This window comes from Macaca thibetana, chromosome 16, assembly GCF_024542745.1.
Source record: "Macaca thibetana thibetana isolate TM-01 chromosome 16, ASM2454274v1, whole genome shotgun sequence".
Taxonomy (NCBI): Eukaryota; Metazoa; Chordata; class Mammalia; order Primates; family Cercopithecidae; genus Macaca; species Macaca thibetana.
This window is the reverse complement of record NC_065593.1, coordinates 24,797,019-24,821,162: the sequence shown is the minus strand read 5'-3', so window position 1 is coordinate 24,821,162 and position 24,144 is coordinate 24,797,019. Positions and strand designations below refer to the sequence as shown.

General features: G+C 40.6%; 2 protein-coding genes and 1 pseudogene across 6 annotated transcripts in view; all 3 read right to left on the bottom strand.

The window, feature by feature from the left end:
* NSRP1 (nuclear speckle splicing regulatory protein 1) overlaps nucleotides 1-24,144 on the bottom strand; it is a 554,990-nt gene that overhangs the window by 105,498 nt on the left and 425,348 nt on the right. The window lies entirely within an intron of this gene.
* EFCAB5 (EF-hand calcium binding domain 5) overlaps nucleotides 1-24,144 on the bottom strand; it is a 186,374-nt gene that overhangs the window by 30,320 nt on the left and 131,910 nt on the right. For all 5 annotated transcript variants that reach the window (XM_050763292.1, XM_050763290.1, XM_050763289.1 and 2 more), the window contains 4 exons: nucleotides 23,920-24,076; nucleotides 4,164-4,453; nucleotides 2,434-2,603; nucleotides 1,719-1,947 (listed from right to left, as the gene is read on the bottom strand). In XM_050763292.1, coding sequence (XP_050619249.1) covers nucleotides 1,719-1,947; nucleotides 2,434-2,603; nucleotides 4,164-4,453; nucleotides 23,920-24,076 — 846 coding nt within the window. The remainder of the gene's footprint in view (nucleotides 1-1,718; nucleotides 1,948-2,433; nucleotides 2,604-4,163; nucleotides 4,454-23,919; nucleotides 24,077-24,144) is intronic.
* LOC126938773 (syntaxin-18-like) lies at nucleotides 12,039-15,082 on the bottom strand (annotated as a pseudogene).

The following is a 24,144-nucleotide window of genomic DNA, read 5'->3' as shown; positions in this document are numbered from 1 at the left end:
AAATTATTCAGCAGTCCTCAAAGGGCAATGTTCCAGGTTCTACTATAAAAAAAGGATCATCAAGAAATCAAAGGCATAGGCCAGGTACCGTGGCTCATGCCTTTAATCTCAGCACTTTGGGAGGCCAAGTCAGGGTGCATCACTTGAGGTCAGGAGTTTGAGACCAGCCTGGCCAACATGGTGAAACCCTGTCTCTACTAAAAATGCAAATATTAGCTTGGCATGGTGGTGGGCACCCGTAATCCCAGCTACTTGGGAGGCTGAGGCAGGAGAATTGCTTGAACTCAGGAGCGGAGATCGCACGACTGCACTCCAACCTGGGAAACAGAGCAAGTTTCACAAAAAAAGAGTCAGAGGTGTAAAGAGAGAGACCCACATAAGTTTTTATGCTTTTGATAGTCATCCAGTGAAATTTGTGATATGTGCTAGTAGAGAATAGCATCAAAGGAACAAGATAAACTTTGAAATGAGAAAAAAAATGTTAAAAAGCCAAGAACGAACGCCAATCTTAGGCAGGTGGGTAGGAGCTGCCTTGATCGGATGCCAATGTTAATGCCTGCATCTGTGCAGACATGGCCACTATCATCAGATCAACAGTATAAGACATGTTTGGTTCCAAGACCCACAGCGTGCTAGATTACATAGTCCTCTTATAGGCATTAGAAGACCCTGTTCCACAGAGAAGGGATGGGAAATCCTTAGAACCCATATGTGGGCTTGTTGTCAAGAAACTCTAGGAATCACAAACTCTTCAAAATTATATGCCTTTTATCTTAGGACTCAAGGCATCTAAGGGTAACCCAGAAACCTTTACCTCTCTCACAAGACTATATATACTTCACCTACTGATAACTTCATACTCCTCCATTTCAATATCGTCACATAATTCCATGTCAGATGAGAATGAATTTTATTATTAAAAATATGTCCAGAGAAAGAGGTTCTACCACTTTCCTCAACTATCCACCCAATAAATGGGAAGAGAAAGTGAAAAATAATGGTAAATAAACATAAGGAGCCAAAGGCTTACAGGGCAACAAATGATAAGGGCATAGCAAGTTCAAGTTCCTAACTCGCTGCTATAGTCCACAGTTCATTGTCTCCATAAAGGCTTTCAATCTTCCTTTACTGCAAGTTCTATCCACAAATTAAATAAAAATGCTTGTAGAAATGGTCTAGCTATTTCATGACCTTAAAAGTGCCTATCATTTTGTGATCCAATTTAAAAACATGAATACTTAAGAAACATTTAGGTCTTTTTCTTTATTTTTCATCCTCAAAAATTATAACACTGAAATCAAGACCTATGGGGATGCATATCAGAGTTAGTACCATTTGTAGAAAGTACAAAAGATTTCTAGATAGATACCACTATTAGTAAAACACAAATCTGTCCCTTCTAAAAGTTCATTCCCGCTTTGTGGGTCTTAGTGGTCTAATGGTTGGATTTCTGTTCTATAGCATAAAATTCTATTCCTGTGATAAATGCTATGGGACACATGAGGCTGAGGCATGGATATGCAACTGAGGCTGAAAGTCCTCCCATAAGTAATGGGGAACTTCTCAAAAGACTGAAACATACATTCAGGGAACAGGAGCAAGAATGATAATGTTATCTGTATACACAGCTTTACTCTCATCGGATTTCAGGTTTCACTCTTAAAGTATTAGAAGGAGAGGCCATTCTACCATTGCTCTTGAAGACGTCTATGACTTACCTGATAGAATCTGATCTCATGAGGTAGAAAGATGTTTATTTCGTGGGGATCTCTAAGGGTGTCAACAGCCAAGACCCCAAAGATCCTCATATATGCATCTTGAAGAGGCAGAGCCAGGAATGACCCATTACAATCATCCTTATTACGGGACTGGTCCCAGAAGAAGATGTTCCCGTGGTACTGAACTTGGGGAACATGGATCGGCTTCCCTTCATCCACTACTGTAAAGCTGAGGAAAAAGAGTATGAGGATGGAAGAAAGGCACAGGGAGAGACTTAGATTAAACCATGGAGGAAGCTAGAGCGATTCTCTATTCACAATCTGTGGCATTATATGACCGAGCAGTGGACTCGATAAGATGACCAGTTTGGAGGTCTGACTTGAGAAAGACTTAAAAAAAAAAAAAAAAAACTTAGATGTGGACATAGAAAACAAATATAAACAGAACTCCAGAGACATAACTTACGGAGCAGGCAGAAATAATTGAACTGATATTGTGAAGTAGAGTCCCTGTGTGGCGAATCGTTGCCAAAGAGCGGGCTCTGGAAATAGGTGAAATCATCCAGGACTGGAAGCCATCAGCTTCTACTCCAGAAGCACTGGTGACTTGAGCCACTTCTCTTTTGAGCAGCCAGCTGGGATCTTGATGCCAGTTTACTTAGAAAGGGAATTTTTTTTTAGGAGGGTAAAACCAGCCTCTTAAAGACTTTCTTACCTGATTCCTTTCATGTCCCTGTAGAGCACTCTGTTCAGTACAAATAGAGCATCATCTAAGGTGCAAGCCACATTCCTCAATAGAACATTCCCTTTCTCAGGCAGTAGTAGGTTTTCTTCTAAGAGGGAAATGTGAGCACTGATCTTTTTATTTCCATGGGCTTCAGCATCCTACGGCAAAACATTTCCGACCATGTGTTTGCTAACAGCCAAAGAACTCCCCTAATCATGTCCCCCTCACTGGTTAATTCATGCATCTGACCCCAGCAGTTTCATTTTCCTGAATAAAGAATGCATGTATTACTATTCATGGGCAGTGAGGAAAAAGTTGACACCATAGCTATACCCTAAATCTGAGTTTTAGTGAGGATAATGGGGTTTCCTCTATGCCAACTGGCCTGGTTTACTGGAAAAGAAAAACAAAACCAGAGAACTTTCAGGTCTACTCAAATTTAGAAGTTTAAAACTTGGATTCCTTTGACCTATAGTCAAATAGTCTGTGTTTCTATTAAAAGTGTTGATTTTAGAGAGCTGGGCCAAGAATATGCCTTCACTTCACTCATATTTCTTGACCATCAACTGTGAATGTGAATGTGAAAAAAAATGCTCTCAAGGAACTCTTAACACACTTTGTATATTTGATCTTTGTAATTTCAGGAAGGATTTTTTTTGGGCCCAAGATTGCAGACTTTCTGCAACTACTATTTCTGCAACTACAAATTCTCTGTACCTAAAATATTATTATGTTATTAACAATATTATGTGTCAATACATACATTAAACATATCCATAAATTGGGGACATGTGAGACACTTTCCCTGATATTTTTCTCCTCTTTCTATATATTTGGGTTTGCTTTCCATGCCCATTTCTTTTGCCTTTATTCCTTCTTTCCACATACAAGATCATGGAGTCATTAACAAATGTGTAGTGAGATTTCTCTCACAATACCACAGATCTCTGAAGCAAGCTAGAACAATGCCTCTTTTTCTTGAGTGGTTGTTTGGTCCCGGTGCCCCATTTCCAACTACACTGGAAAATTCAGCCATTCAGGAGATGATTCCATTGAGCAAGTGTCGCTACTTAGCTGAGATGACTGGCACAGGTTCCCTGGATCAGTGGAATCTATGATACATGTAGAAGGCAGCCATGCTGTTTCTGCCTGTGAACAGCAGCAACCTGGGAGTCTCTGAGGAGGTGGCAAGGCTGTAGGCAGTGGCCCCTCACGGCCATGCGTTCTAAGTGACAGGATTCTGCAGTAGTCTCAGCTTGCTTCTAGGCAATGCTGTGAAATACTGTGTGGTGTCAGACTCGATAATGAGTTTATGATTTAAATAGTTCCTTTTAAAACTGACTCCCAAAATACCATGCAAGGGAAATGTAGCTTGAACTGCTTGTACAGCTTGTTACTGATATTTTACATAATCTGTCTATTGTCCATTCTAGGCTTATTTGACTCTGAGCAGAAATGAAATTAGAAATCCCAAGACATCTCTTCTACATCTGTCTTTTCTACCTTTCTACTCTGCTTCTATCTTGTCAACCAGCAGTCACTCCAGTTGCGCGTCTCCTAGGCTTCGGGCCATTTGTAATGGACTGGAATGAATAAAATATCTATAGCAGCACCCAGCGATTTTTCAAGAGAATTCAGGATGCTCCTCTTTTGCGGATATTGAACATCGCCTACTGTGAGGAGATGTTTCCTCTCACATACCACTTTAGAAAACGTACCTGCGTGAGGGCCTTAAAGGCCTCACTATACACCGGCTCTAGGGACACTCCACTTGTCTCTGCAGCACGTTGGATTTGGTGCAGCCACTTCCGCCTGGCACAATTCCTCAGACTCTCAATGTGGCTCCTTTCTAAAGCATTCATCAGAAATTCCACAACACTTTCCAGAACTCGGTCTTCATTGCCCCTGAGTTCAGATACAACCAATTCTATGTAATTCTGAAATTGTTTTGAAGACAATCTCACTTCGTGACCAGGGTGTGGCTTTGGAAATTGGATGTGTAGTTTAGCTAAAAGACACAAACACAAAACCAAGAACTAACCAAAAGTTCACTCATCGGTGGGGGTAATTTTCATTCTCCTCTTACGATGAACTGCCCTGGACGACTGCTCTAGTGGAAAACCAAGTATATCAAAGGCATCTCTGAGCCCAATGGAATATTTTACAATGAATTTCTATGCTGAACTCAATATAACTCATGTGTCAACTTCTTTGTTTTTGTTTTGTTTTGTTTTGATTTTGCCACCTAGCCTGGTGAAACCTCAAGGTTTGCTTTGATTCCTTCCCTACCTTTGCCTTCCATATCCAATAAGCCACTTAATTCTATCCTGTTACTCTTTGGCAGTGTGGCCACTCCTCTTCTTTCATACTTTCATAACCCCAAAGCCAGCTTTTATCACTTTGTAATTGACTTAACAATAGTAAATGCTCAATACATGTTTGTAAAATTAAATTAAAACACAACTTGCATTAGGCAATTCCCTGGTTCAAAGTCCTACCATATTTGGATCCAGTCTATTTCCAATCACATCTGCCCCTAATACCATATAGGAATTATTTGCTGCAGTATCTCCATTCTACTCATGGTTCCTGACCATGTCTTGCACACTTCTGTATTCACATCTCTTCTCTATTTTTGTAATTGTATAATCATGAACCTACTACCAAATCTGAACATTACCAGTAACATATATTCTTCTGTGATCTGCCCTATTCCATTCCCTGCCTCCTCACATCTCCCACTGATATCCTGAATTTGGCTTTACCTTTCTTTTAATTTTCCCAGTGTTATTATAGTTACATAACAATATATGTGTTTGACACGCGCACACACACACACACGCGCACATGCACACACACACTTCTAAACAATATGTGGTTTAGTTTTGCATTTTTAAAATTTGTTTATTTATTTGAGACGGGGTCTAGCTCTGTTACCCAGGCGGGAGTGTAGTGGCACAATCTTGGCTCACTGCAACCTCCACCTCCCAGATTCAAGCGATTCTCCTGCCTCAGCCTCCTAAGTAGCTGGGATTACAGGTGTGCACCACCATGCCTGGCTAATTTTTATATTTTCAGTAGAGGTGGGGTTTCACCATATTGGCCAGACTGGTCTCAAACTCCTGACCTCAGATGATCTGCCCCCTCAGCCTCCCAAAGTGCTGGGATTATAGGTGTAGCCACCGAGCTCAGCCAGTTTTTCATGTTTATAAACTTTAGAAAAAGGTTATCAAACCATGTGTAATTTTCTGGGACATACTTTTTTATTCAACACTATGCTACGTATCTTCCTTGTTGTTTATCTTTCCAACATTTCTTTCCATGTTGTTACTGTAGCTATGATTCATTCATTTTCACCAGTGTGTGTTATTATATGAGTATATCATTACTGATTTAGTCTACTATCAGTGGGTGTTTAAGTTATTCTCAGTATTTTACTCATATGAACAGTGTTATGAGCATTTTGTAAATGTCTCCTGGTGCATATGTGCAAGATTCTTTGACAGTTGTTATAAATTAATAAGTCACAGGGTATGTACCCTTCCCCTTTAAAGTATAGTTCACAGTTCCTCCTCCCTCAAGAAGACTTCTGTTGTGATTTATCCTCCTCTTGAAAGACAATAGCATCTATTCTACACCATTTATTTGACAATTAACAAATACTACCTGGCACTTATGGACATCATATCATGTGTGAGCTTCTCATTTCTGTAGCTGAACATTTATTGATTTTTTGCTCCTTAGCATCCAGTCACCTTTCTCTGAGTAATTGTATCTCTAACTTTGCTTTGAGGAAGCAACTTCATTCCCATCTCTGGTCATGTGTTTGAATGGGGTTCCATTCACAGTTCTAGAGGTGGAGCATGTGCCTCAGGCTTAAGCCAGTCATGACATTCTATTCCTTTAGCCAGAGTGGTTGGTTTAGTACTGACGAATGCCAGACTTTTTGATTGAATGGTTAGGAAGAAGATACTTTCTTTTTTATTCCCATTGGACTTGAATGAAACTGTGAGCATGTGAAACTGGACCTGGTTACCACAAAGGTAGAGGCTGTATGATAGTGCAGCTAAAACAGAAGACAGCAAGAGAAAGAGAAAGAACCAGACAGCTGTTCTAATGTCATTATTTGGATTCCCAAATCTAGTTGTGTCCTAAACTAGTACTAGACTTTTTCATTGTATGAACCAATAAATTCCTCTTATGTGTAAACACTTTGGGTTGGGTTCTCTATTACTTGAGCCAAAAGGATCTTAACTAGTACAATCCTCAATTAGATTAAAAGTGCCTTGTGGATTCTTCATCTTCCATTTTCTTCTTCTTTTTTCCCTTTCATTCTTTTGCCTCCTTGAACAATTTGATCCTAAAGTCATTAGGTGGGGCAGAGCAAGGTAAGCATCTGTTCCTGGTCAGGTGAAGTCAATGTGGCACCAAGCAAGATATCAGGGCCCAAATCTGTGCAGGGTTAGCCGGGCAAGAGTTGTCAGAGCCTGAGCAGGGCGAGGAGGGTATCCATGTGGAAGGGCAATCTTCGGTCCATGTGGGTAAAGAGGATGGCCTTACAGAGAGGTGGTTTAACTTGGGTGTCAGATTCCAAGCAGTACAAATAGGGTATCCATATGAGACGGACGCCCAACATGGGGTGTTTAATCTTGAGCAGGGTGAGAAGGGCCTCCAAATCGAGGGATGGCCTGGCCTGGGAGGTCAGAACCTAAACAGGGTGAGGAGGGTGTCTACATGGAAGGGCCATCCACATAGGTTGGGGGTCAGCTCAGCGTAAGGAGTCAGAGCCTGAGTGGATTGACAAGGGCATCCACATGAAAATGTGCCTTGGCATGGAGTGTCAGAGCCTAAGGACTATGTAAAGGACATCCACTTGGAGGGGGTGATCTGTTGTGGGCTATCAGAACCTAAGCAGAGTAAGGAGGATAGCCATGTGGGAAGGGCCGATTAGTGCAAGATGTTAGAACTTAAGTGTAGTAAAAAGGAAATCAGTGTGGAAGAGAGGACAGCAACAGTGCTGGGAGATTAGTTCCATATAGAACTAATGGATTCATTGGGGGATCGATCAAATAAATAAATATATTTAGGATAACACAGCCAGAGAAAACGGAACTACAAAAGGGAATGAGAAAAAACTAGAATGAACCCTGTTGTGTTGGATTGGACTTGGAATTACCAGTGTGAACTCATGGTTTTTAATATTAGTAGACAGAAAAGTACGTGCAGATATAAATGTATACATGTACACGCACAGGTGTGCACGAGTGCGAGCATGCATACACATACACACACATACACACACACACACATACAGTTTCTACATCTGTCCACTGAGAAATCTGAGAGAGGAGACTCACGAGTAATGAGCACGTGTAGAACCCAGGTGCCGGCTTGGGGAGATGGATGATTCCAGGGTGAAAGAAGGGAAAATATAAGAGCAACCTGGAAGATCTCTTTGTGCCAGAAAGCAAGGACACGCTCAAAGAATGAGGGATACGTGTTAAAAGGATGCAGAAAATTGGCAGAAAATTGGCAGTTTTTTATAAAGCTAAACATATATATTTCACTCCTAAGTATTCATTAATAAGAAATGAAAACATAGTCACCAGAAGATTTACTTAAGATTGTGAAGAGTAGCTTTATTTATAATAGCTGAGAACTGGAAACAGCCCAAGTGTCCATACATTGGAAAATGGATAAACAAACCATGGTATATTCATCCAATGGAACACTCCTCAGCAATAAAAAGAAGCAAATTGCTGATACATGTAGCAACATATTAAGACTCTCAAGAAAAATTATGCTGAGTCGACCAGGCCCAGTGGCTTATGACTGTAATCCAGAGCTTTGGGAGGCTGAGCAGGGAGGATCACTTGAGGCCAGGAGTTAGTGCCCAGCCTGGGCAACATGATGTCTCTACAAAAAGTTGATAAACTAGCCAGGCATGGTGGTGTGCACCTGTAGTCTCCCAGCTACTTGGGAGGCTGAGGCGGGAGGATTGCTTGTGCCCAGGAGTTCAAGGCTGCAGTGAGATATGATCACACGCCACTACACTCCAGCCTGCGCAACAGAGTGAGACTCTGTCTCCCTGAAAATGTTAAAAAATAAAAGTAAAAATTATACTGAGTGAAAGAAGGCATACACAAAAGAGTACATAGAGTTTAAACTCTCTAAAACCAAGGTGCATATTGTATAATTTCATTTTTATGAAATTCCAGATAATACTAAAGAGATCAAACTAATTTATGGTAGAAAATAGAAAAGTGGTTGCTTTGGGGACTGGAGGGTGGGCGACTGAATGGGAAAGAGGCGTGAGGACTTGTTTTGTTCTATATCTTTTATTTAATTTTTATTTTTTAAGAGATGGGTTTTTTATTTTTTTAAGAGATGGGTTTTGTGATGTTACCCAGGCTGATCTCGAACTCCTGGGCTCAAGCGATCTTCCTGCCTCTGCCTCTCGAGTAGCTGGGATTACAGGTGTGTCACTGGCTATTTGTTCTGTATCTTGATAGGAGTATGGGGTGCACAGGGCATGTATTTGTCAAAACTCAGCAAATATACACTTAAAATTCGTACGTCTCATTTTATGGAAATTTGGTCTCAAGAGGAAAAAACTTCCTTCTTTCCCCATGTGCAAAAAGAAAGAAAAAAACTGTTAATAAATATCGAACTCTAATTAATGATACGCATGCTGAGGTATTTAGGGAGAAGCGTATTGATTTCTATAATTTACTTAAAATGCGCTACATGCATCAAAAATAAGAGAGATGGAAGGATTGAGGGACAGGGAGATAAATAGACAGATTAAAAAGTGAGGTAAAATATTAATGAAGTGAGGTAAAATAAAAATGATTAATTTATGTGGTGGGTATATAGGTATCGCTGTAAAATTCTTTCAGCTTTGCCATGTTTGACAGTTTTCATAATGAAATGCTGGGGTCGGGCATGGTGACTCACGTCTGTAATCCCAGCACTTCGGGAGACTGAGGTGAGAGGGTTGCTTCAGGCCAGGAGTTTGTGACCAGCATGGGCAACACAGAGAGACCCCATCCATACCAAAAATTAGAAAAATGAGCCAGGCTTGCGACGCATACCTGTAGTCCCGGTTGCTCAGGAGTCTGTGGTGGGAGGATGATCACTTAAGTCCAGGAGTTGGAGGCTGCAGCGAGCTACAGTTGTGCCACTGCACTCCAGACTGAGTGAGAGAGTGAGACCTGGTGTCAAAAAAAAAAAAAACACACACACACACACACACACACACACACACACACACACAAAACCATGGGCGTGGGGAGGGGAGGACACAGGAGCCAGAGTGAAAGAACTCCCATTGTCTAAAACTGGGACAATATGAGTATCAAAACAAATAGTGATAGTATTGGATTATAACCCATTGACTAAAAAAGGAAACCATGAACACATACTGCTATAAATGAATAAATGAAAAGTTGACAAAAAGGAAGAATGGTTTATACGGTTTCAATGGACACCCAGGAAGTACTTACTAATTACAAAGGGGGAAAAAACAGCTTTGAAGTGGAGGGGCCTGATAGATATAATCTTTTTTTTTTTTTTTTTTTTTTTGAGACGGAGTCTTGCTCTGTCGCCCAGGCTGGGGTGCAGTGGCCGGATCTCAGCTCACTGCAAGCTCCACCTCCCGGGTTTACGCCATTCTCCTGCCTCAGCCTCCTGAGTAGCTGGGACTACAGGCGCCCGCCACCTCGCCCGGCTAGTTTTTTGTATTTTTTAGTAGAGATGGGGTTTCACCGTGTTAGCCAGGATGGTCTCGATCTCCTGACCTCGTGATCCACCCGTCTCGGCCTCCCAAAGTGCTGGGATTACAGGCTTGAGCCACCGCGCCCGGCCGATAGATATAATCTTAATCAACTGGTCAACGTTGTTACCATGGGACTTCTGATCAGATACAATGAGAAGAACACAGCATTGCTTCTGTGATATATTTCTGACAAAGATGAATAACCTGAATTTAACCATGGGGAAACAGCTGATAAATCAAAATGAAGGACATACTGCAACCAACTTATAATCTTCAAAAGTGTCAAGGTTATGGAAATCAAAGAAAGATAGAAGACTTTCTTAGAGATTCTTTATTCCAGAGTTCCGGAGCAAAGGAATAGCAACAGGAGTTTTATGCTAGCTACTTGTCCAGTTTTCAGTTTCTTTAAAAAACTCTTGTGTGCTTTTCAATGAGACTTTTAAATAACTATGGCTCTTAATTTTCATGGTTTCTGTAACTTTGTGACAAAAAGTATCACCAAAATGCTTTTTGTTGTTTTGTTTTAAAATAAATGTTTTATTACTTCCAACTGTACTTTTTGCCTTTATTATTTTTAATTGATGCATAATTGTCCATATTTATGGGGTACAGAGTGTTATTTCAATACATGTACACAATATATAATAATCAAATCAGCATAATGAGCATATACATCACCTCAAACATTTATCACTTCTTTGTGTTGGGAACATTCAAAATCTGCTCTTCCAGCTATTTGAAAATATACAACAAATTGCTGTTAATTATAGTCACTCTACAGTGCTACAGAACACTATACCTTACGCCTCATATCTAGCTGTACTTTTGTATCCATTAACCAACCTTTGGATATCCCCTCTACCCTTAACCTTCCCTGTCTCTAGTAATCACTATTCTACTTTCTCCTTAAATAAGCTCAACTTTTTTAGCTTCAACATATGAGTAAGAACATGTAACATTTATCTTTTTGTGCCTGACTTATTTCATTTAACATAATGCCCTCCAACCTCATCTATGTTGCTTCAAATGACAGAATTTTTTCTTTTTGGTGGCTAAATACTATTGCATTGTGTATATAGACCAAATTTTTTTATCCATTCATCTGCTGATAGACACTTAGGCTGATCTCATATCTCAGCTATTGTGAGTAATGCAGCAATAAACATGGGAATGTAGAAATCTCTGTGACATACTTATTTCCTTTTTTTTGGATATATACTTTGAGTGGGATTACTAGATCATACAGTAGTTTTGTTTTTAGTGTTTTCAGGGACCTCCACACTGTTTTCAGTAATGGCTGTACTAATTTACATCACACCAACAATGTATAAGGGTTTCCCTTTGTCTGCATCCTCGCCAGCATTTGTTATTTTTTGTGCCAGGGTGAGATAATACCTCATGGTGGTTTTGATTTGTATTTCCCTGATTAGTGATGTTAAGCATTTTTTCATATACCTGTTGATCATTTTTCTTTTGAGAGATGTCTATTCAGCTCATTTACCCTTTTTTCTTTTTTTTTTTTTTTTTTTTTTTTTTTTTTTGAGACGGAGTCTCGCTCTGTCGCCCAGGCTGGAGTGCAGTGGCGCGATCTCGGCTCACTGCAAGCTCCGCCTCCTGGGTTTATGCCATTCTCCTGCCTCAGCCTCCTGAGTAGCTGGGACTACAGGCGCCCGCCACCGTGCCCGGCTAATTTTTTGTATTTTTAGTAGAGACGGGGTTTCACCGTGGTCTCGATCTCCTGACCTTGTGATCCGCCCGCCTCGGCCTCCCAAAGTGCTGGGATTACAGGCGTGAGCCACCGCGCCCGGCCTACCCTTTTTTCATTTGAATTATTTGATTTTTCTTTTTCTTTTTTTGGCTATTGCTTTGTCTGAGTTCCTTGTATATTTTGAATATTAATCCCTTGTCAGATGAATAGTTTGAAAATATTTTCTCCCCTTCTGCAGGTTGTCTCTTCACTCCATTGATTGTTTCCTTTGCAGTGCAGAAGCTTTTTAGTTTGAAATAATCCCACTTGTCTAACTTTGTTTTTGTTGCCTGTGCTTTTGAGGTCTTTTCCATAAAAAATTTGCCTAGACCAATGTCCTGAAGTGTTTCCCTTATGTTTTCATGAGTAGTTTCATAGTCTGGGGGGTCTTACATTTAAGTCCTTGATCCATTTGAAGTTTTTTTTTTTTTTTTTTTTTTTTTTTTTGAGACGGAATCTTGCTCTGTCACCTAGGCTGGAGTGCAGTGGCACAATCTGGGCTCACTGCAACCTCTGCCTCCTGGGTTGAAGCAATTTTCCTGTCTCAGCCTCCCGAGTAGCTGGGACTACAGGCGTGCACCACCATGCCTGGCTAATTTTTGTATTTTTAGTAGAGACAGGGTATTGCCATGTTGGCCAGGTTAGTCTGGAACTCCTGACCTCAGGTGATCCACCTGCCTCGGCCTCCCAAAGTGCTGGGATTACAGGTATAAGCCACAGTGCCTGGCCCATTTTGAGTTTATTTTTATATATGATGAGAGATAGGGGTCTAGTTTTATTTTCCTTCATATGAACATCCGATTTCCCCAGCAATATTTGTTGAGGAAACTCTCCCTTTCCCAATGAATGTTCTTGGCACCTTTGTTGAAAATCAGTTGGCTGTAAATATATGCATTTCTTTCTGGGTTCTCTATTCTGTTCCATTGGTCTATGTGTTTTTATGCCAGTACCATGCTGTTTTGGTTACTAGAGATTTGTAGTATATTCTAAAGTCTGGTAGTGTGATATCTATTTGTTCTTTTTGTTCAGGATTGTTTTGGCTATCCATGGCATTTTGGATAGCCAAATTTTTGAATTTTTTGTTTATTTATGTGAAAAATGCTATTGGTATTTGATCGGGATTGTGTTGAATCTGTAGATTGCTTTTGGTAGTATGGTCATTTTCTTTTTCTTTTTCTTTTTTTAAAGGGGCTGTAATTGTATTTATTAGATTAACAAGGCAAATGTGAATTTTCTTTTCTATGTTCCGGTGAGTCTGTATTGGTTGACTCAGACAGACAGGAAGCCACAAGGAAACAAAGAAGTAATCATTTGTTGAGAGACGTGATTAACTATGTTCTTCCCTGTAGCTACTGGGATGGGAAAGGTCAGTGACTTCCTTAGAACCCTGAGACAATTGGGGGCTTTGGAGACCTGCTGTGCCCCTGCTACTGGAGCAGCCCCCCTGCCAAGGCAGCCTCAAGTTCAGGAACAACTAATTACCAGCTCCGGCATTCAGTTTGTCTAGCCTTATGATGGCTACATAGGCCACTTCCCACTGTTTTCTTTTTCAGCTGAACACCATCGGCCTGGGTATCCCTTTTGGGGGAGTATGTCTGTCTGTCTGAACCCCTTTCTCTTCAAATGGCTCTGTGGTAAAATCTGGTCATACCATGCTCCAGCACCAGGGGTACATGAGAGTACGCAGTCTGTGAGCGCCCATGAGGACTCTCGTGCTGGGCCCCCGGAGCCCAGGCTAGCTGTGGTACCAGTCGAGGAAGAGAAAGGAGAAGGAGCACACATCATGGGGAAGAAGAGGATCCACACGTGGAAGCCAGCGTTGTTGTTAATGGCCTCTCTTATGTCTTTGTTGCCTTCCTTGATATTTTCAGTTGCCCCCACAACTAACTGGTGAATGCTATCAATCTCAGTTTCCTGTGGCAAAACCTTTTCCGTGAATATCTCTTGAAGTCTGGAAATCTCAACCACTCTCCCTTCGATCTGCCTCACTTCATCAAACAAGATGTTCATTTCACCAATTCGTCGCTGATTTTCCAGTTCAAACATTTGTATTTCTTCTGGGGATAATTCATCTTCACCTTTGCCATCTCCCCAGGTTCCCAATTCAGGTTGTGTTTCAGCCAAAATCTTTTCTGGATGTTCTTCAGTGGCAGGGTTTTCTTCAGAGTCTTTTGAAGGACTCTGTGAAACTTTCTCAGATGTGGATTATCTTGTCTTTGTATTTGGTTCTGGTTTCAGCTTAGATAATCTTTTCTTATCCACCACTCTTAACTCGGATGGCTCTTTGTTCTGAGTAAAGTTTACACACTGTTTTTTTTTAAGTAGTCTTCAGTGAAATCCAAAACAGCAGTCCTGTGCTCCTTCACTGCTGGGAATGTATCTCCTTGTGAGCTTCTGTTGGTAGTTGTTGAATTGTTTCTGAACAGGTCCTCATGGATATCTGGACATCCTGGTCTATCTGGTCTTGTTCTGTGTCTGTCATCCTCCCAGGTTCAGACATGGTATAGCTATAAGCATTAATATAATCTTTCCTGTGTTCCAGAAGACAGTCTCTCAGTTTGCCAATGTGAGAAATCACTTCGTGGGCCCGGCTGGAGAAGTCGCCCTTGGGCCAGGGACTGCGGCGGAACAGCTCATCCCGGCTGCCATCACCGCCGCTCACCGCCACTCCCAGCGCCTTGTTCTGCGTCTTCACGGTCTTGACACTGGTCCGGAATAGCAGCGTGATGTCTACCGCCCTAGCGACCGGCACCGGCAGCCCCACACGGGACCTGCCCGCGTCAGCAGCTGGCGACAGCGGTAGTATGGTCATTTTCACAAGTTTAATTTTTCCAATCCATGAACGTGAGATGTCTTCCATTTTTTGGTGTCCTCTTCAATTTCTTTCATCAGCGTTTTACAGTTTTCCTTGTAGATGTCTTTCACCTCCCTGGTTAAATTTATTCCTATGTATTGTATTTTTTTGTGGCTACTGTAAATGGGGTTACTTTTAAAATTTCTTTTTCTTCTGGTTGATTGCTGATGTATAGAAATGCTACTGATTTTTTTTTTTTTTTTTTTTTTTTTTTTTTTTTTTTTTTTTTTTTTTTTTTTTTTTACGGAGTCTCGCTCTGTCGCCCAGGCTGGAGTGCAGTGGAGCGATCTCGGCTCACTGCAAGCTCCGCCTCCCGGGTTCACGCCATTCTCCTGCCTCAGCCTCCGGAGTAGCTGGGCCTACAGGCGCCCACCACCACGTTCGGCTAATTTTTTGTATTTTTAGTAGAGACGGGGTTTCACCGTGTTAGCCAGGATGGTCTCGATCTCCTGACCTCGTGATCTGCCTGCCTCGGCCTCCCAAAGTACTGGAATTACAGGCGTGAGCCACCGCACCCGGCCTACTGATTTTTATATGTTGATTTTGTATCCTGCAACTTTACTGAATTCGTTGATCAGTTTTAATAATTTTTTGGTGGAGCTTTTAGGGTTTTTTATATATAAGATCATGTCATCTACAACAGGGACAATTTGACTTTCTCTTTTCCAATTAGATGCCCTTTATTTCTGTCTCTTTCCTAACTGCTCTGGCTAGGACATCTAGAATAAACAGATGTGGAATAAAAGTGGTGAAAGTCTTTTTCTCTTTTTCTTTTTCTCATTCCAGATCTTAGAAAAAAAATATTTCAACTTTTCCCCCATTTAGTACGATGTTGCCTTTGTTATGTATGACCTTTCTTGTGTTGAGGTATTTTCCTTCTAAACCTAACTTGTTGTGAGAGTTTTTATCATGAAGGAATATTGAATTTTATCAAATGCTTTTCCTGCATCTATTGAGAGGGTCATATGATTTTTTGTCTATTCTGTTGATGGGATGTATCATGGTTATTGATATTTGTATGTTAAATCATCTTTGCATTATTGGGATAAATCCCAGTTGACCAGGGTGAATGATCTTTTATTTCCTTCTTCTTCTTATTATAGAGACAGGGTCTCATTATGTTGCCCAGACTAGTCTCAAACGATTGGGCTCAAGTGATCCTCCTGTCCTGGCCCCCCAAAGTGCTGGGATTAGAGGTAAAGGCCACCACACCCAGCCTTTCTTTTATTCTCTGTGTGAATGATCTTTTTAATGTGTTGCTGGATTCAGTTTGCTAGCATTTTGTTGAGAATCTTACATTTATGTTCATTAGGGATACTGGCTTATAATTCTATTTCTGTTGTTGTTGTGTTCTTGTCTGGTGTTAGTATTAGCATAATGCTGGCCTCATAGAATGAGTTTGGAAGAATTCCTTCCTCTTCAATTTTCTAAAAGAGTTTGAGAAGAACTGATATTAGATATTCTTTAAATATTTGGTAGAATTCTGCAGTGGAGTCATCAGATCCTGGGCTTTTCTTTGATGAGAGACATTTTATTACAGATTAAGTCTTGTTAATTGTGATTGGTCTGTTCAGGTTTTCTATTTCTTTTTGCTTCAATCTTGGTAGGTTGTACGTATCCAGGAATTTATCCATTCCTGCTAGGTTTTCTATTATGTTGGCATATAGTTTGTAATAGTCACTAATGATTCTTTGTATTGCTGTGGTGTCAGTAGTAATGTCTCCTTTTTCATTTCTGATTTTATTCACTTGGGTCTTTTTTTTCTTGGTTAGTCTAGCTAATGGTTTGGCAATATGGTTTATCTTTTACAAAACCAACTTTTTGTTTTGTTGATTTTTTTGGGTTTTTTGTCTTAATTTTATTTATTTCTGCTTTGATCTTTATTATTTCTTTTTTTCTACTAGTTTTGAGTCTGGTTTATTCTTGCTTTTCAAATTCCTTGAGATGCATTGTTAGATTGTTTATTTGAAACCTTTCTACAATTTTGATGTGAGCATTTATTTCTATAAACTTCCCTTTCAATACTGCTTTTTCTGTATTTCATAGGTTTTAGTATGTTGTGTTTCTATTTTCTCTCGTTCCAAGAAATCTTATGATGTCATGGGACCTCAGTAGAAGAAATTTTAAAAAATAAATTAAAAAGTAAAAAAGTAAAAATTACAAAAAAAATTAAATTCCCTTCTTAATTTCTTCACTGACCCACTGCTCATTCAGGAGCACGTTGTTTAAATTCTAAAGTTGCTCTTGTTATTGATTTCTATTTTTATTTCATTGAGGTCAGAAAAGATATTTGATATGATTTCAATTTCTTTAAATTTAATAAGATTTGTTTTCTGACTTAACATGTGATCTATCCTGGAGAATGTTCCATGGGCTGAAAAAAAAGAGGTGTATTCTGCAGCTAGCTGTTGGATGAAATGTTCTATAAATATCTGTTATGTCCATTTGGTCTAATGTTTAAATCCAATGTTTCTTTATTGATTTTCTGTCTAAATGATCTGTCCCATTTATTGATTTTCTGTCTAAATGATCTGTCCCATGCTGAGAGTAAGGTGTTGAAGTCCCCAACTATTACTGTATTAGAGTTTATCTCTTCCTTTAGATTTAATAATATTTGCTTTATAATATTGGAGTGCTCTGATGTTGGGTGCATGTATGTTTAGAGTTGTTCTCTTGCTGAATTGATCCCTTTATCATTATATAATGACATTTTTCTCTTTTTACAGTTTTGACTTAAAGTCTGTTTTGTCTAAGTATAGCTACTCCTGCTTGCTTTCAATTTCCATTCATGTGAAATATCTTTTTCCATCCCTTCACTTTCAGTCTACATATGTCTTTACAGGTGAACCGAGTTTCTTCTAGGCAGCATATAGTTAGGTCATTTTTTGTTTCTTTGTTTGTTTGTTTGTTTGTTTGTTTTGAGACAGAATCTGGCTCTGTCACCCAGGCTGGAGTGCAGTGGTGCAATCTCGGCTCACTGCAACCTCTGCCTCCTGGGTTCAAGCAATTCTCCCACGTCAGCCTCCCAAGTAGCTGGGACTACAGGCACGTGCCACCACACCCAGCTAATTTTCATATTTTTAGTAGAGATGGGATTTCACCATTTTGGCCAGGATGGTTTCAATCTCTTGACCCTGTGATCCACCTGCCTCGGCTCCCAAAGTGCTGGGATTACAGGAATGAGCCACTGCACCTGGCCAGTTAGGTCATGTTTTTAATTTATTCAGTTAATCTATATCTTTTAAGTGGGGGATTTAATCCATTTATATTCAAAGCTATTATTGATAGGTGAGTACTTACTCCTGTCATTTTGTTAATTGTTTTCTGGTTGTTTTGTATATCCTTTGTTCCTTTTTTCCCCTCTTATTAGTATTGCAGTGTACTGGTTTTCTTTGGTGATAGGATTTGATTCTTTTATTTCTCCTTTGTATATCTGCCCTACCAGTGAGTTTCATATTTTTGCATGTTTTCATGATAGTGATTATCATCTTTTCACTTCCAGATATAGGGCTCCCTTGAGCATTTCTTGTAAGGCCAGTTTAGTGGTGATACTTTCCCTCAGTTTTTGCATATCTGTGAAAGACTTTATTGTTCTCTCATTTCTGAAGGACAGTTTTTCTGTATATACTATTCTTGGTTGGCAAATTTTTTTTTTCTTTCAGCACTTTGAATATATCATCCCATTCTCTTATGGCCTATAAGATTTCTGCAACAAATTCTGTTGTTATTCTAATGGGGACTCCAATGTTAGTCTAATGGTGATTCCCTTATATGTGACTTTTCTCTGGCTTTCCCTTATATGATACTTTTCTCTGGCTGTTTTTAGAGTTCTCTCTTTGTCTTTGACTTTTGACAATTTGACCTTAATTTGCCTTGGGGAGGAATTTTAGGCTGTATCTATTTGGGAAATTTTGAGCTTCCTGGATCTGGATGTCCATATGTCTCCCCAGACTTGGGAAGTTTCCAGCTATTATTTTGTTAAATAGGTTTTCAACATATTTTCCCTTCTCTTCTCCTTCTGGAAGTCCCATAATACAAATATTTGTTCACTTAATAGTAATAATTGTAGGCTTTCTTCACTCTTTTTCATTCTTATTTCTTTTTTCTTTCTCTGACTGGGTAATTTCAAATGGCCTATCTTCAAGTTCAGAGATTAGTTTTTCTGCTTGATTAATAAGTCTGCTGGTGAAGCTCTCTATTGTATTTCTATTTCATTCATTGAATTCTTCAGCTGCAGGGTTTCTGTCTGCTTCTTTTTTATGACTTCCATCTCTTTGTTGAATTTCTCATTCATATGGGGATTTGTTTTCCTGATTTTGTTGAACTGTCAATCAAATTTTCTTGTCTTGTTGAGTTTCCTTAAGATCATTATTTTAAATTCCTTTCCTGGCAATTAGTTAATTTCCTTTCTTCAGTGTCTGTTACTAGAGAGTTATATTCCTTCAGTAGTGTCATATTTCCTTGCTTTATCATGTTTCTTGTGTACCTGCATTGATGTCTGTGTACTTGGTGGAATAACTGCCTCTTCCAAACTTTCTAGAGTGGCTTTTATAGAGGAAGATTTTCACCTGTAGTTGAAATTTTGTGTGCTCATTGGGATGGATGTGGCGACATTGTTTCCAGATAGGTGAAATGGTATAGTCTCTGTGCAGTTTCTTTTTTTTTTTTTTTTTTTTTTTTTGAGACGGAGTCTCGCTCTGTCGCCCAGGCTGGAGTGCACTGGCACGATCTCGGCTCACTGCAAGCTCCGCCTCCCGGGTTCACGCCATTCTCCTGCCTCAGCCTCCCGAGTAGCTGGGACTACAGGCGCCCACAACCGCGCCCGGCTAATTTTTTTTTTTGTATTTTTAGTAGAGATGGGGTTTCACCGTGGTCTCGATCTCCTGACCTTGTGATCCGCCCGCCTCGGCCTCCCAAAGCGCTGGGATTACAGGCGTGAGCCACCGCGCCCGGCCTCTGTGCAGTTTCTTTAACTGTGTTCAACATCAGCAATACCTGTGGGCACCTCAGTGGCCTTGGCTGTAGAAAGTTTGTGAGAGCAGCAGCAGCGGCATATGTTATTAATGTCCTTGAAGTTGAGGGCTTTTGGAGTCCTCCTACTCTTGTTTTCCCCACAATGGGGAAACTTAGCTGAGGGGGATCCCTCTTGGTGTCAGGTCTGACATGGCCTATAAGCAGCTGCAGTGGCACTGGGTTCCAGGTGCAGTTGCTCAGAGCAGGTGTGGGGTTAGGGTCCTAAGCACAGGATCTCCCAAACTTATTGTGGCTCCTGAGTCTTGGGGTGCAAGTTTGGTTTCTGTGGCAAGGTTGGGTGTAGGTTGCCCATAGAGACACGATCTGTGACTCTGAGGCACGTCCTAGCAGCTTGAGCCCAGGAGGCTGGGCTGTAGCTGTGATTTTACCCCTGGGGGGCAGGGCACAGCACTGGCCTGACTCCAGAGAGGAAGCTTGCTGTGGAGGTTTGGGCCCAGGAGGAGGATATGGTTGCAATATGGGAACCTAAACAAATAAAACTCAAAGGCAACTCAGGTCTCAGGGCATGAGGCACTGTGTAGTAGTGACACAAGACCATGGAATGGTGGGGCTCAGCATTATCCAAGACACTGTAAGACCAGGTACAATGGCAGCAAGTAACCCAGAAAAGCAGAGCACAGCTGTTCTTCGGGCCTTAGGAAGTACAAGGAAAAGAATAGCAGTGACTCCACTTTCCAGGGAGAGGGGTATTTCAGCCACTCAGACTCTAGGGGTCTAGTACTGCTCCAGAAAAGCCAGGTACTAGAGTTGTTTGGACTGTAAGGCAGAGTTCCTTAGTTCAGCCAATGCTCTGTTTCCTTGGGACACAGGTTACGACATCAACTCAGCACTGGGTTGTGTAGCAGCTCAGTTTGGCCAGGGTACCAATTCCCAGAGGGCAATGTGCTGCTTCAGTTCAGGGCTGGGGGTGGCCAAGGCACCATTTCTTGGGATGCAGGGAGTTTCTTCAACTTAGGCACTGAGGAGGAATGACTGCTTTGAGTGGCCAATGAATTGTTTTTCTAGGAGGCAAAGTACTGTCTCAGCTTTGGCCCAAGGGAATGAGGGGAGAGGGAGATGGAGTGACTCCACCTCCACTTGGCCTCATGTGGAAGAGTGCTTGCAGCTCCGCTTGGGGATGCTGGGCCACTGGCCTGAGATGGTTTGGTGGTGGCTTAGCCCCAGGGATGAAGGGGTGTCGTGACTACTCACCCCTGAGAAAGACACACTCCAGCCGTAGTTCCAATCCCAAGTTGGTGTAGTGCAGTAGCCACATGTGCCACAAGGGTCAGGGCACTGTGTCAGCTTCTTCTCTGGGGAGAGCACAGGTATGTGGTCTAGAGGCAGCTCCCTCAGCTGGGCTTAATGCCTGTGAGGACTGCAGGGGACCCTAGTAGTGAGCTGTGTAGGTGTCCAGGGTGTCGATGGGGGCTGCTGGGATCCTTTTGCTTACTTTCACTTCATAGGTAGAAGTTCTTCCCAGTTCCCACCTGATCCTGGTTGGGGGATGGGGTAGTGGAGACCTGGCATTGCCTTCTGTTCTCTATGTGGCCATCTTGAGTTTCTGTGCTCACCAGGATTTCTGCTACTCCTCTGAGGCAAGATGGCACTCTCCCTCAGTTATTTTTCTTAATGTAGTTGTTTATTTGTTGTTCTGGCTTGTCTTTGTGAGGGAAACAGGCCCTAAGGGCTTCTAGTTGGCCATCTTGCTGATGTTACCGAAATAAATGTTTCTAAAATGTTTTAATTATAAAAGAGTTAAATGTCCTATTGAAATAGAAATGAACATATTCAAGCAAATTTAGTCATTCAAATAGAAAATTAAAAGGCAAACCCAATAATGTTAATAGCTATCCTATGAAAAGTAATGGAGAAAAAATTACTTATTCCATTAAATTCAACAATGCAGACAGGTCACATGTTCTATAGCTTTTATTTGTGATGTTTCTGCCCAAAAAGATTAGGTTGTATCAGACAGGAATGAAAGGGGAAATGAGGCTGGGTGCAGTGGCTCACACCTGTAATCCCAGAACTTTGGGAGACTGAGGCAGAAGGATCTCTTGAGCCCAGGAATTTAAGACCAGGCTGGGCAACATAGTGAGACCCTGTCTTAAAAAAAATAGCCAGGCATGGTGGCACCGTCTATAGTCTTAGTTACTCAGGAGGCTGACATGGGAGGATCATTTGAACCTGGGAGATAGAGGCTGGAGTGAGCCATGATTATGCCATTGCACTCCAGCCTGGGCAACAGAGTGAGCTCTTGTCTCTAAAAAAAAGGTTGGGGGGGAAGGGGGATGACAGACTAAAAGTTTCAAGTTTCCTCTTCCATATAGAAATCTTCCATTTTGAGGACACCAGCAGAAACCTTTCTAAAAACTTCTAATCCTATGATTTTATGCTACTTAAATCCCAATTTTAAATCTTGGACAAAGAAGCAATAAGAGTAGAGCAAAACAAGCAAACAAACAAAAGAGCTGTTTGAAGATTTGCCAATAAGTTATTAGCAATGCTTGAAATTTAGAATCATCTTCCTTTTTAAAGAGGATAAATCTGCTTTTCTTCTTCCATACTGCCATCAGCTCAGCAGTCATCTCCTCAGACCAAATGGCTACCAATATGTGTTTATTGAGAGTCATTTTGTATAAGCCTGCCCTTGGAGAGAATAATTATTCTTGTTTGCAGACATTTTTATCTGGCAGCAGATTCTGCCTCCTCATTGCTATCCTTATTCTCATTTGCTGGGCTTAATCCTTCATATTTTATGCTATCTATCTGTCCCTATTGCTATACCTTACTCATATATATGATTCCATATAATTCCATGTAATTGGATTCCATATCATCTAATCTATGGGACTTCCTTATAACATTACCCTTAGGTTCCTTAAATTCTAAGATTCATCATATCTAAAGCCTTCATTTTACAAACAAGGAGACCTGGGTCTATGGAGGTTAAGGAACTTGCCAAAGATCACAGGATCATTTAGTGAAGATCCAGTATTGGAACCCAGCTGCTATAACTACTGTCTAGTGTTCTCTGTAGGATGTGGCTTTGTGTTACGAAATTTGCCCATCTTATAAGTGAAAATCACATCATTATGTCTTTTGGAATTTCATTAAGTAAATTCTCTTTGGATATATCGTAAGACAAGCCAGGTAGTATAATGTAAAATTTGTAGAAGACACAGTTACTGAAGAGAACATGACAATTGATAAACTTAGGAACATTTGAAGCTCAACCAATACAATGATTTTTGAAAGGGCTGAAGAACTTAACTAACCTTGACAGTTCTTTCCCTTGTTTACTATATACTTTAAAAACTGAAAATCTGGTACACCAAAGTTAGCCAGCTAAATCTTTAAACCCAGTGAAGAGAAAAATAATTTAAATTAAGATCTAATAAAATGAAGAAAGGAATTTATCATACTGGAATGAGAATTTTAGTGGCTTTTGACTGGTAAATATTGGTCATAAGAGACAAATATAATACATAAAAAGTCACTAAGGAGAATAAGAAGTTAGTAAATTGAAGAGAAATTTGTAAGCCAGTGAAGACAAAGAGATAAAACAAGAAGAGAGAACAAGCAGAACTGTGGAATGGCTTGGGTTCTTTTAATCTTAAAAGTGAGAGTAGCCAGGTATACAGAAGGAATATAACTATATAGATTTAAGATTTTGGACAAAGCATTCTGCAACATATTCCACTTCTGACTGTGCTGACAAATGCATAAGTCTTCTAATATTTTCACATCCTTGCCAACACTTGTTATTTTCCACTTAAAAGATTAGAGCCAGAGTTGGGCACAGTTGGCAGGTACCTGTAGTTACAGCTGCTCAGGAGGCTGAGGTGGGAGGATCACTGGATCCCAGGACTTAGAGCCCAGCCTGGGCAACACAGTGAGACTCCCATCTCTATTTTTAGAAATTAAAAATAAATAAGATAAATGTATAGCCATACTAGGAGACATGAAGGGTTATCTCGTAGCTTTAGCATAACCAGTATTTTAACTGTATATGTGTACTGGGAAACTTGAAGCCAAGTTAATTACCACAATTTAAATAAGAACATTCTTATATTTTACCTTTCTTCATAGATTCTTTTTCCATTCCCTCCTTGTATGTGTATAAGAGTTCATCAACTTCCTTCAGATCCAGGAAGCCTGAGCCATCACTGTCCCACTTCTGAAAGATGGCTTCTAGAAGAAGCCTCCGTCGGACTTGGAAAGCATTTTGGCTAAACTGGGATACAAACAGGATAATAAAGCACAGAAGATACATGTTCATTGTGCTAGTGTTTATTCCTAAAA